Genomic DNA, 11,903 nt, shown 5'->3' with positions numbered 1-11,903 from the left:
AAAAAAAAAAAAAAAAAAAAAAAAAAAAAAAAAAAAAAAAAAAAAAGAAAAACTAGGAAACAGAATTTGAAAACTTATTTTTTTAATTTAAATGAAATTTCTTAATTGCTGGAACACATTTGTTAAGAATATAAAAATGTAATACCTTCCAATCATTCAAGAAGGATTGGCTTTTGGCTTAAGATATAAATTTACTAGTTGAATTTCAATTAGAAGTCTTTACATTGTTGATAAATGGGACTGGAAAATAAGTATCATGATTTAATAAATGCAATCAAGGGCGTACTTATTGTGTTTGAATCTACCTATCTTTGACAAGCATCTTTTCCAGTTATGACAGCAATTAACTTTCACTAAAAAGCATGATTTAAAAAATGTTCTCGATTTTAAAATTTCAACCTTTTAATATTTCTACACTAGGCAATGTTGTATAAGATATGTAATAAAATACATGTAAATACTTCCTTTAAAAAAATAAATGTTACATATATTAAGAAAACATTATTATTATTATTTTGAGACGGAGTTTCCCTCTTGTCACCCAGGCTGGGAGTGCAGTGGCACAATCTCGGCTCATTGCAACCTCTGCCTCCCGGGTTCAAGCGATTCTCCTGCCTCAACCTCCGGAGTAGCTGGGATTACAGGCGCCCCCCACCATACCCGGCTAATTTTTTGTATTTTTAGTAGAGATGGGGTTTCACCATGTTGGCCATGCTAGTCTCGAACTTCTGACTTCAGGTGATCCACCTGCCTTGGTCTCCCAAAGTGCTGGCATTACACGCGTGAGCCACCGCGCCCGGCCAAGAAAACATTATTTTAAAATGTTTGGCAACCGGTGCTCTGTCACCACAGAGCAGTGTCCACATTTGACAGCATCATTTTTGCGGGTAGTATGGAAAAAAAGACACAATTAAGTCAGCAACAATCTAGACTCTGCTTCAAATGCTGGGCAGATCACCTATTTTGGGGAGTTCCGGCCTAGGGGTTGGTGGAGACAGGGTGAAGGAAGCAAGTTCTTTTATTTGCCAACCTATACCTTATATACATTAAAGGGAAAGTTCCTAGTTCATAGTAGGTCTTCAATTGATGCTTATTCGTTTCTTTTTCCTCTTGCAATTTGCATATCTACCACTTCCAACAATGGTGAGGTCACTCCAGAGTTCACGAATGTGTATAGGTAATTTACATATACATATCCACCCTTCCAGAACAATCCAGGTAGTGTCAAAGGAAGAGAACATATGCAAACACCCCCACTGCCTGCAGAGTATTTTACAATGGCATTTACCTAGGCAAGAAGGCAAAGTCCACTCCCCAATCCTAGTGAGAGTTTCCTTTTTATTTCAATAATTTAAAAAACTTTATTATTATTATTATTAGTTTTTTGAGACGGAGTCTCGCTCTGTTGCCCAGGCTGGAGTGCAGTGGCGCGATCTCGACTCACTGCAAGCTCCGCCTTCCGGATTCAAGCGATTCTCGTGCCCAAGCCTACCGAGTAGCTGGGATTACAGGCACGCACCACCACGTCCGGCTAATTTTTGTATTTTTACTAGAGACGGGGTTTCACCATGTTGGCCCAGGCTGGTCTCGAACTCCTCACCTCAAGTGATCTCCCCACCCCCCCCCCACCTCGGCTTTAATGATTTTTAATCAACGCTCAGGACCCTCTGACAAATGTCATGTTACTTGTAAAGATTTAGAAACTGATTCTACGAGAGGGGGTTATGAAAATAGAATTGCTCTGGAAAGGCTCTTCCATAGAGTTCAAAGACACTTTACACAGCCTGGTATTAAGATGCCCAAGCCAAGCCTAGAGGAAACAGCGACGGGTCTTCCCCCTAAGTCGGTGGTATTGTAAGTGGGAAGGACCACAGAAACGGGCGGAAACAGTTAAAAGAACTGACACCACGAAAGAGGCCGCAACAAATGTTTGAAAAATAAGATCAGAAGAGAGGTGGAGAGAGGGTGAGCCGTAGCTGCGGGCGCCGGGGTAATGCCGGTGGACGCAAAGAAGTAAACCCGCACCCGTGGGCAGGGGCACGGGGCGCGGGCACGGTGGCGGGGCGGGCAGGGGTAGGAAACAAAGGTCGGCTCCCGCGCAGAAGTCAATAAAGGGGGGAAAGCAGACGAGGAAAAGCCTGCAAAAGGTGGCAGGGGTGGTGACGGCGGTGGCGGTGGCGGCGGCGGCGGGGACGGCGCGCGGTGCCTGGCGGGGTCAGGGCCGGGGTCGCCCGCGGGCCGGGCCGGGGATCCGGCAGAGACTGGAACCCGCTAGGCCGCGCCGAGGGGCAGGGCTGGCGACTGAGGGGCCGCGGAGGGGACCGGCCGAGGAACGACGGCGAGGGGTTGTGGGGGGCAGGGCGCGCAGGGAGGCCAGGACAGGGGCGGGTGGGTCGGCGGGAGTCGCGGCCGCGGGAACCGAGGCAGGGAAGGGCGGTCAGCTTCCCGCCCCCGCTCCCGGCCGCCGCGGCGTGAGGGGAAAGGCCGGCGGGCGGCGGGCAGCGCCGCGAGGAGGAGGAGCCTGCGGCCCCGCCCCGCGGGAGCGAGGGAAGGAGAAAGGCTCACAGGGAAGAAGGAGGGAGGGAAGGGGGCGGCCGGCCGGGCCTGCGCCCGAGCGAGCGGCGAGCCGAGGGGGAAGGGGCCCGGAAGGAGGCGAGCGCGGCCGCGACGCCGGCAGTCGGACGCCCGCTCGTGCCGGCCTGCCGCAGCCGCCGCCGCCTTCCCCGTGCGCCGAGCCTGGCGTCCCGAGCGGCCGCGAAGGCCGGAACACGGCGGTCGGGCGCGGGGCGAGCGGCGCCGGTAGCCGGAGGCCCGGCCAGGCGTCCTGCGCGAGGCACGGCGGGCTCCTGCCTGCGAGATTAGGCGAGGGGCGGAAAGGGAGGCAAGGAGAGGCCGAGAGGAAACAGGCGATCGGATTTTCCAGGAGGCTGGTGTGAAGGAAAAACCCACCTCGAACTCAAATCCACAATCATAATCCGAATAAGGGAGCCGTCTTTCTGGCCGGGCGATAGAGAGGGAGAGAAAAGGGGGAACGGGAGGAAGCGAAATCTCCGTTTCATGGAGGCTGAGGCAAGAGAAAATTTCGGAGCTTGGATGTGGAGGAGCCCAACAGCAGAACTAACTCAGGAAATTGTCTTTCAGAAAAAGGCCGAACGTAGGCTGGGTCTGAGAATCAGGCTGGGGTAGGTGGAGGAACCTGCAAGTTTAAAGGAAAAAGAAAAGGAGAGAATATTTTCAGAGATTATCTCTGGTTTGTTAATCATTACTACCATCTTAAAGGTAAAAAGCATTGCATTTCAGGTGTTCTTTGAATTTTTTTTTTTTTTTTTTGGTGCAATTAGCTCATTTAAGAATTTCAAAACATTTAATGTAAAAGCTTTTCTTTTTCTTTTTTTTTTTTTTTTTTTAAGGAAGTCCATAAATTTTGGTTCCCAGGGTTGCACTGGACTTGGAAGGAGTGCTGTTGTGTACATACTATTGTATGGTTTTATTTATTTTTTTACTGTGCAAATCAGCTGGAAGATTTTTTCCAAGTGCCATTTCGGATTTATTAATCCTTTTTTTTCCTTTCCTCAAAGATATTTGCTGTTGTCATATTAAGCATTGGAGACTAGAAAATTATTTTCCCCCTTTGAGCTAGAGGGTCTCTTGCCAACAGAAGGACAGCTGAGAAAACTGGATTTAAAGGATGGTTTTATCTGTATTTTGCAGTTAACAGTGATATTTTGAAGGCACATTTTTCTGTGATTCATTTTTTTTAGCCCATAGTGCTAACCTTGAGGAGGTTTGTGGCTGGGTTTTTGGTTTCTGAGAAGGTCATAGTTTTTCCTCTTTTCCTTTTTTTTTTCTTTTCTTTTCTTTTTTTTTTTTTAAAGCTGGGGAGGGGAAGAGGGGCTGAGAAAGGAAATCATGTTCACTGGTAGAAGTAGAGTGGAGCATCAGTTACCAGGGTCCTGAGAGCTGGAGGAGAAAGGATTCAGTCTTCAAGTTGGGAGGCCCTCCTCTCACCTTGCTCAAAAATTGCAAGCGATTCAATCCTGATCAACACGCCAAAGCTACAGGATTCTGGAACCGTGGAGACACCGAGAAACCATGAGTGTAAGGTTACCCCAGAGTATAGACAGGTAGGTTTGCTAATGATTTGATTTTTCAACATTGACTAAAAGATTGGGAGGGGTGGTGTTGCATTTTAATAAATGGTTGAAAATAAGGGTCTAGGTGGGCTTTGGGAATTGGGACTAGGAGCATTAGTCTCTGGGGACCGTCAACCTGTGTGGTTATGTGCTTTCTGTGTGTCTATGTTAAAAACACAGCTCTTAATTCAGCGTCTTTTGAATATAAGCAATAAACAGTGAAGCCAGGAGAGGGGAAGGAGGAGGATGTGTTTCCAGTGGCTTTTGACTTTTGCCAGGGTGGAGGCTGAATTTGAGTCCCCCCAACTTGCCAGCTCAAGTGGGCACAAGCCAGTCTTGTGAGCTCCTAGGGGTGCACTAGGGGGATTGGCTTTAGGTGTTGGAGCTGCTGGGAGAAGGGCCCTGGCAGGGGCGTGGGCCTCCACCAGGCTGGTTGGTATGGAATGGTGGGGCTTGGGGACAGGGTGGATCCCATTTCTAGAAATGAAGAGGATGTTCTTGGCCTGAATGATGGGACAGAAACATCCTTTGCACCCATGCAGGTCTGGATTTTTACCAGTAGCTGACATGGCCCCAAAATGCATAGGTCACATTAGAATTTCCTCTCCTCCAAGCTTAGAGTTTAAATTGAGACCTGCCAACCGGCCGATGCTCTAGGTTTAATCTTCCAAGCTGTTCTTAATAAGCTTGACTCTGCAAAATGGGCCTTCCCTCTGCCTGGAGCCAGAAGAAATTGTTTTGGGCTCGTAGGCCTGCTGAGCAGCAGCACTGGCCCTCAGAGTCTGAACACATGACACCCCTTCCCCCAAGAGTCTGCCCAGCCACCTCTATCACTGGTAATGTTACAGTGTTGTTGCAATTCTTGCCTGCAAATGATTGGTACAACTTTGTAAGGTGTCTGTCTTTTCCTTCCCTCCCCTACCCCTCCTCAACCCTTCTCCCCATGAGAACCTTGCTAGGGGGGTGTGTTTTGTGGGCACTGCACACATTCTAACTGGATAGATGGGTGGTTGAAGGACTGAACAAGCAAATGAAAGGACAGGGCCTGGAAAAAATATTATTGGAGAGATAGGGAAGAATATTTGCAAGGGAGCAATTGCTCCCTCCATGCCCAGTCCACCTTTGGTTATCCATGCTAATAATAATTTCCTTTTGGCTGTGGAATGTGGCCTAAAATGCATATAATCTCTCTCTCCCAAGCACTAATCTCTGTATTGCCTCAGAGTCCGATTTAGATTAGTTCAGCAATCCCTAGATGGGAACTGACTTGGCAGTGGAGAAGAGGAGGCAGACAGCCACAAAGGATATATGGCCAGTTCAGACCTCCCTCCCCCTTTCTTTTGGCCCCTCTGCAGTTTGACCCTTGGAAAGGGAGAACTGAGGCGTGTCAAGGTGAAGAATTGGAATGGTTTACATGGCTGCCCTTCTTCCCTTTTCATCCTCTTGGAGTTTGAGAATTAGTGCACTTGCCTTTTTAAGATTTGGATGGTGAACTCTTTCTGGTAAATACAGGGATTTGAGAAGATGAGAACCCAAGTTTTGGGGAGGTGCAAGAAGGAGGAGGTGGTGAGGGTTCCTGGATTAATGTGAGACACTGCTGGAGGTTTGGATATCCTCATAGATCAAAATCTCAGGATTTGCCCAGCACATTACAGTTTGTTTCCTAAGTGCTTTTGTAGAACATATCTCATTTGAATCTCACAGTGGTTCTATGTGGTAGACAAAAGCGTCAGAGGTTATTATTCACGTTTCACAGAAGGGGAAACTGAGGCTCAGAGGCTACCTGGCTTGCCCAGTGCCATCTTGCCTGGCTAGTGGCAGAATCTGGACTCAAAGACTCAAACACAGGTCTTCTGAGTCTGAATCTGGCTCTTTCATTGCCCCATCGTGTCTAACTAGGCTTCTATACTCGTCCTATAGAATGTGTGGGGCACCGTTTTCTTCTTTCTCTTTGGCAGTAGGGTAAAGTGCCCATCAGCAGTCAAGGTCTTCCCTTCTACTTTTCTGTCTTGGGGCTCATACCTGTAAGTCCTATAGTTAAAGTACTATTTTCTCCTATGAGACAGTGCAACTTTGCAGGGTAAGGGTATTCTTCACCTCCACCCTGCCTGATTCTCTTCCCCATTAAGATTGGTAGGACTCAGATCCCCTTCAGACATCCCCAGCTAGCTGCATTGAATCTTACCCCCTTAGCTGTAGGCTTATTCGATTGGAACTTTGGACAACATCAGCCTCAAGACTCTGGATTTTAAATAATTTACAGTCTTCAATCACACTGAAAGGAATACAATGCTGCAGATTATGGAGTCTAGTATTCTTTCAGTTTATCAGTTTGCTGTGTAGAGAGCCTAGCATAAGGTGCTGTAAGAGAGTTTTAGAAAATTAAGGTGTACAGTTTTTGCTCACAGAGAGCGCATGCACCTGGGGGACTGGGAAACATATAAGACTCCTGAAGACCACAGAAAGCAACACCAGACTGTAAGCTCCTCACAAGCAGGGACAGTTTGGTTTGCCTGTATGATATCCTGTGTGCCTAGCTTAGTGTCTTGCATGAGGTGAGTACTCAAGAAAAGTTTGACAAATGAATGTTAGTTAGAGTGAATGAAAAGATCAGCAAGTATAAATTCTTTCATTTCAGGTTGTTTCAATATTCACGTGTTAATTTCAAATGTAGTCAAATGTGGTCAGTTAGAGAAGGTTTCCTAGGTGATGTGTATTTTCTAGAAAATCAGTGACATAATAAAGGACCATGTATTTGGAAAGAGATTGTTGCTGAGAGTAAGAAAACTTTGGAATATTTACTTGGCATTCTTTAATCTCCTGCAGCACCCTGTTCAAGAGTGACTCCTGGGTCCACAGAAGGCATAAAGTGTTTGCAACTAATCTTTATCTTTCAGTGTTAATCAGTTATTACTGAAAGATGGGCTAAAGTGTAGCTGTTCATGTCCCTTTCAGTTTTTGTCCATGAGCAACTTACTGCCCATTAATATATATTCCTTTCAAGAGTTTCTAAAAATGTGTTTGCTATTTTTAACAGAGATAATGATACTGAATTATTTTTACAGGAGTGATCATGAATTTTGCTAAGCCATCTATATCTGTTAGCCTGGTTTCCCCATAGCACATGTTTTTGAGATGGGCGGGTGGGTTAGGGGTTTGCACCCATGAAACATCTTTCCTCTGCCCAAAGTTCATGTGAGGATCAAACCAAAGTACTTTAAGCCAAGAGTTTGTGGTTTGAGTCCTGGCTTTCCCCTTAACTATGTGACCTTGGGGAAGTCACATGCCTCCTCTGGCTTCCTCATGTAAAGCAGTAGTAGTTCATTTCTATAAAGTACAATCCAGTTCTCAAACATTTTTATATGGTGTGTCCTTTGAGGATTATAATGTTTATTTCATCTCTCTCACAGGCCTATTGAAAGGAGCAAATCAAACAAGATAATGTATTTCAAATTGTTTTCTAAACTGTAAACTCTATATAAATTATAGATGGTAAATTCACAGATTTGATTTAGCTTCGTGCCCAACTTTCTGAGCTAAGTAACCCAAAACAAATTAAAGGTGACTGAAATCTTTATATCATTTTGAAGAATTTAAGCAGAGTGAACTGGCTTTATTGTTGTAGAAGTGCATGGGGTCAGGAGGAAGGAATATTTTTCCAATAGTTAGGGTACTAGAAGAATGTGAGAAGAGAAGGGTTACTGAATCTCCTTCCCAGGAACTCTGATGAATGAGAGAGACTTCATCTACCTTGGCTCACCTTAAATGTCTGTCAGTGATGGGGATAGAAAGGGTTTGTTCTGTGATCTCTGGCCATTCCTTGTCTTAAAAGCATATGACTTTCCTAATTCAAAATAAATCCAGACCCAGCAACTGTGCCCTGTCAGGGGTCTCTTCGCACCTTGGCTTCTGGTCTTTATTGACCCCTGGGACCAAGAAGTCCCCAGACATTTAGCTGAGTTTCTACCTAGATTAGAAGGTTGGCCTCCCAGATTGGTGACAGGGATCCAGAGCTACGCATGGTAAGTCCCCTGAAATGCTGAGTCTTTTCCAAAATGTACCCTTGTTCCCATCTGGGGGTGTGAGATGAGAGGCACAATGGATTTGCAGCTGAAACATTTGGCGATTAATCACCATTATGAGAAGGAGCAGACTAAGCTTAACTTCGGATACTCAAAAACATTTCTGAAAGAGCACCCTTTTGTTAATGTGTTTGTTTAGCTTTTTTAGTAGACAAGAAATAAGAAAAATTAAATGACAATACGAGTTCATCAAAAATAAAAATATTTTGCGAATGGCACATAGCTAATCCCCAAGTTAGTATAAAGGTAAAGGAGTTCTGGAAGCTCACAGCCTCTGTGGAATGGAGTTTAGTTTGTATAGTGTTTCTTGCTGCTTTAAAGTTCTGATACTCTGATGTTTGTGAAAATGCTTTGTTAACTGTTGAGTTCTGTAAACATAAGAGGAGTTATTTTTTTTTTTTTTTTTTGAGACGGAGTCTTGCTCTGTCGCCCAGGCTGGAGTGCAGTGGCGCAATCTCGGCTCACTGCAAGCTCCGCCTCCCGGGTTCACGCCATTCTCCTGCCTCAGCCTCCCGAGTAGCTGGGACTACAGGCGCCCGCCACTGCGCCCGGCTAATTTTTTCTATTTTTAGTAGAGACGGGGTTTCACCATGGTCTCGATCTCCTGACCTTGTGATCCACCCGCCTCGGCCTCCCAAAGTGCTGGGATTACAGGCGTGAGCCACCGCGCCCGGCTTAGAGGAGTTATTTTAATCTATATTGACTGAATCTATTTCACCTCTTCAGAGTGGCATTGCCTTTAAAAATTAATTTTATTGGTTTATTATTTTTTAAACTTAATTCAAAGATATATCATGTGGCTTGGAAACTCTTTTTGCTGTGGATTGTGTTCTTCCTTCTTTTGTCAATCACTGTACTGATAAAAGACCCAAGCATACACCTGCTAGTGGCATGCAAGATCACTCTTTTGGCCCATGGGGTAAACAGGACTGAAGAAGTTGCTGATCCTGGTCTCAAAAACAAAAAAGGGTAACTTCATAAAAAGTCATGTTAGATCTTTTCTGAAAGGAGGTTTGGAGTTCTGAGGAAAGAACACAGCATCTGAGTTAGTAGACGTGGATGTTGGAGCCAGCTTTGTTAGCAACTGGGCGAATGACCTTGCAAAGGTGCTTACCTGCCCTGGACCTCAGTTTTCTTATCTGGAAAAATGAGGGAATGAGGCTAGCCAGCCTCTAAGATTTGATTCCTTTTAGCTATTACATTCTTTGAGCCTCTGAAACCAGAATGCTTTGTGTCCTTTCAGTGGGCCAAATGGTTTTTCAGAAGTCAGTATCTGACTTTCCTGAAAATCAGTGAAAATGAAAGTTTGAAAAGAACAGAGAACAAAGGTGGCTGATCAAATGGGAGAGAAGACAGAAGTACAGGGACATGGAAACATGGGGAGGAACTGAGAAATCCATGGCCCCTAATAGAATTGGAATAGGATTTGGAAGGTGGTTTTGTTTTTTGTTTTTTGAGACAGGGTCTCACTCTGTCGCCCAGGCTGGCGTGCAGTGGCATGATCACAGCTCACTGCAGCCTTAACCTCCCCAGGCTCAGGTGGTCCTCCAACTTCAGCCTCCTGAGTAGCTGGCACTACAGGCATGTGCCACCACACCTAGATAATTTTTGTAGCTATGACATTCACCATGTTGCCCAGACTGGTCTCAAACTCCTGAACTCAAGCGATCTGCCCACCTCGGCCTCCCAAAGTGCCAGGATATGGGTGCGAACCACCATGCCAGGCCTAGAAGGTGTTCTTAAGGTCTGTAAGAATACCCCAATTTATTGTATTAAAACAATTGGACAGATTTCGGGGAAAAATCACAAAAATCTGGCAGGACTTGAAGGGATCCTCTTGCCCTTTCCTCCTGACTCCAAATAGGGTGTCTCTTAAGCTAGTAAAGACAGGTTAAGGGCCTCTCCCATTTTCAGTGATCTCTGGAGGATGGTTCCATGAGTTCAACAATTAGAAATCCCTCTGGATGCGAAACTTCCTCTGCTACGATTTAAAACCATTTTTTTGTCTTTCTACTGTGATTTCAGCATAGGACTTAAAGTCACTAGTATCCCTCTATTACCTTTGTTGACCTCCTTGAGATTTTCCTCCTCATTTTAAAGAATAGCAAACTAAGATATGAATGTGTGAGAAAGGGGCTTTGTAATTTCAGAGTCTTGCTTTCCAGCCCTTTCTCATTTCTCTCCAGTATTTGGGAGCAGCCACTACAAAATGGTGTGATGGGATCTGTAGTCATCAGTCACAACCTGGCCTCAAATCATGTAGGGAACCAATCTAGAAGCACTCCTGGTGATGACCTGTGATCTGTGGCGCTTGACGGTTGGTTGGACTTGAAATATTTATCACATGGCTCAGTTTAGTGCTCAGTGCACTTCTCAGTGTTCTGAGAGATAGTACACGAGAACATAGAGCTTACGTTCTTTTTTTTTTTTTTCGAGACGGAGTATTGCTCTGTCACCCAGGCTGGAGTGCAGTGGCGTGATCTCAGCTCACTGCAACCTCCACCTCTTGGGTTCAAGCGATTCTCTGCCTCAGCCTCCCAAGTAGTTGGGATTACAGACACCTGCCACCACACCCGGCTACTTTTTGTATTTTTAGTAGAGATGGGGTTTCACCATGTTGGCCAGGATGGTCTCGAACTCCTGACCTCAAGTAAACCGCCCACTTCAGCCTCTCAAAGTGCTGGGATTATAGGCATGAGCCACCGTGCCCGGCCTCAAGCCTACAGTCTTGTTGGGAAATGTTATTAACAAAACAACAGAAAATAAAAAGATGGTACATAATTGCTGAATTGTTATGTACACCAAAAGGTACATTTAGAGAAGAGCAGAAGGTTGGTGCTAATGAGAATGGTCAAAGGCAGAGTAGTTAGGAATTATTCAGGTCGAAGAAAGAGAAGAGGCCATTTCAGACTAGAGGAGCAACATGAGCAAGGTTCTGTCTGGGGTGGCACCAACATGGTGTGGTCTCCAAGTGTTAAGATTATTGTAGAGCAGAGAGAAATTAGATTGATAAGGTGGGTAGGGTAGGGAGAATGAAGGGATTCAGACTTTATGTATGTGGTAGTAGAAAAGGAGCCAGGGAAGGTTTATGTATTTTACGGTGATAAAAATAGTGTTTCAAGAGAGAATTCTGACATTAATATATAGAGCAGAAGAGGGCTTGGGATTAGGAAGCCTAGGAGTTTTACTAGCAATCTTAGGAAAAGATAATGAGCTTCTGAATCAGAATGGTTATGGTGGGGACAAAGAGGAGTGGCAGGATTCCCAAGACGTTTTGGTAGCAGAATTAACCAGTATTTTAAGGCCAAATCAAACTTATTTATTTATTTATGAGACACAGTTTCGCTCTGGTTGCCCAGGCTGGAGTGCAATGGCACAATCTTGGCTCACTGCAACCCCTGCCTCCCAGGTTCAAGCAATTCTCATGCCTCAGTCTCCCGAGTAGCTGGGATTACAGGTGCCTGACCCCATGCCCAGCTAATTTTTTATGTTTTTTATTAGAGAAGGGGTTTCGCCATGTTGGCCTGGCTAGTCTCAAACTCCTGACCTCAGGTGATCCACCCGCCTCCACCTCCCACAGTGCTAGGATTACAGGTGTGAGCCACCGTGCCCTGCCCTGAATCAAATTTTATTCCCAAATTTATGAGACTGGTGGACTGGAAGAAGGATAGTGCTAGTCATAGAATAG

The 11,903-nt window shown here is 45.4% G+C and overlaps 1 protein-coding gene across 2 annotated transcripts in view; it reads left to right on the top strand.

Moving 5' to 3' along the window:
* The first annotated feature begins 2,613 nt into the window (after nucleotides 1-2,613).
* ARHGEF11 (Rho guanine nucleotide exchange factor 11) overlaps nucleotides 2,614-11,903 on the top strand; it is a 110,997-nt gene continuing 101,707 nt past the window's right edge. For both annotated transcript variants that reach the window (XM_025403090.1, XM_025403081.1), the window contains exon 1: nucleotides 2,614-4,124. In XM_025403090.1, the coding sequence (XP_025258875.1) occupies nucleotides 4,093-4,124 (32 nt within the window). In that variant the 5' untranslated portion in view covers nucleotides 2,614-4,092. The remainder of the gene's footprint in view (nucleotides 4,125-11,903) is intronic.

Source organism: Theropithecus gelada, chromosome 1 (genome assembly GCF_003255815.1).
Source record: "Theropithecus gelada isolate Dixy chromosome 1, Tgel_1.0, whole genome shotgun sequence".
NCBI classification, from domain to species: Eukaryota; Metazoa; Chordata; class Mammalia; order Primates; family Cercopithecidae; genus Theropithecus; species Theropithecus gelada.
Note: the sequence above shows the minus strand (reverse complement) of the source record. Positions and strands in the feature narration are given on the sequence as shown.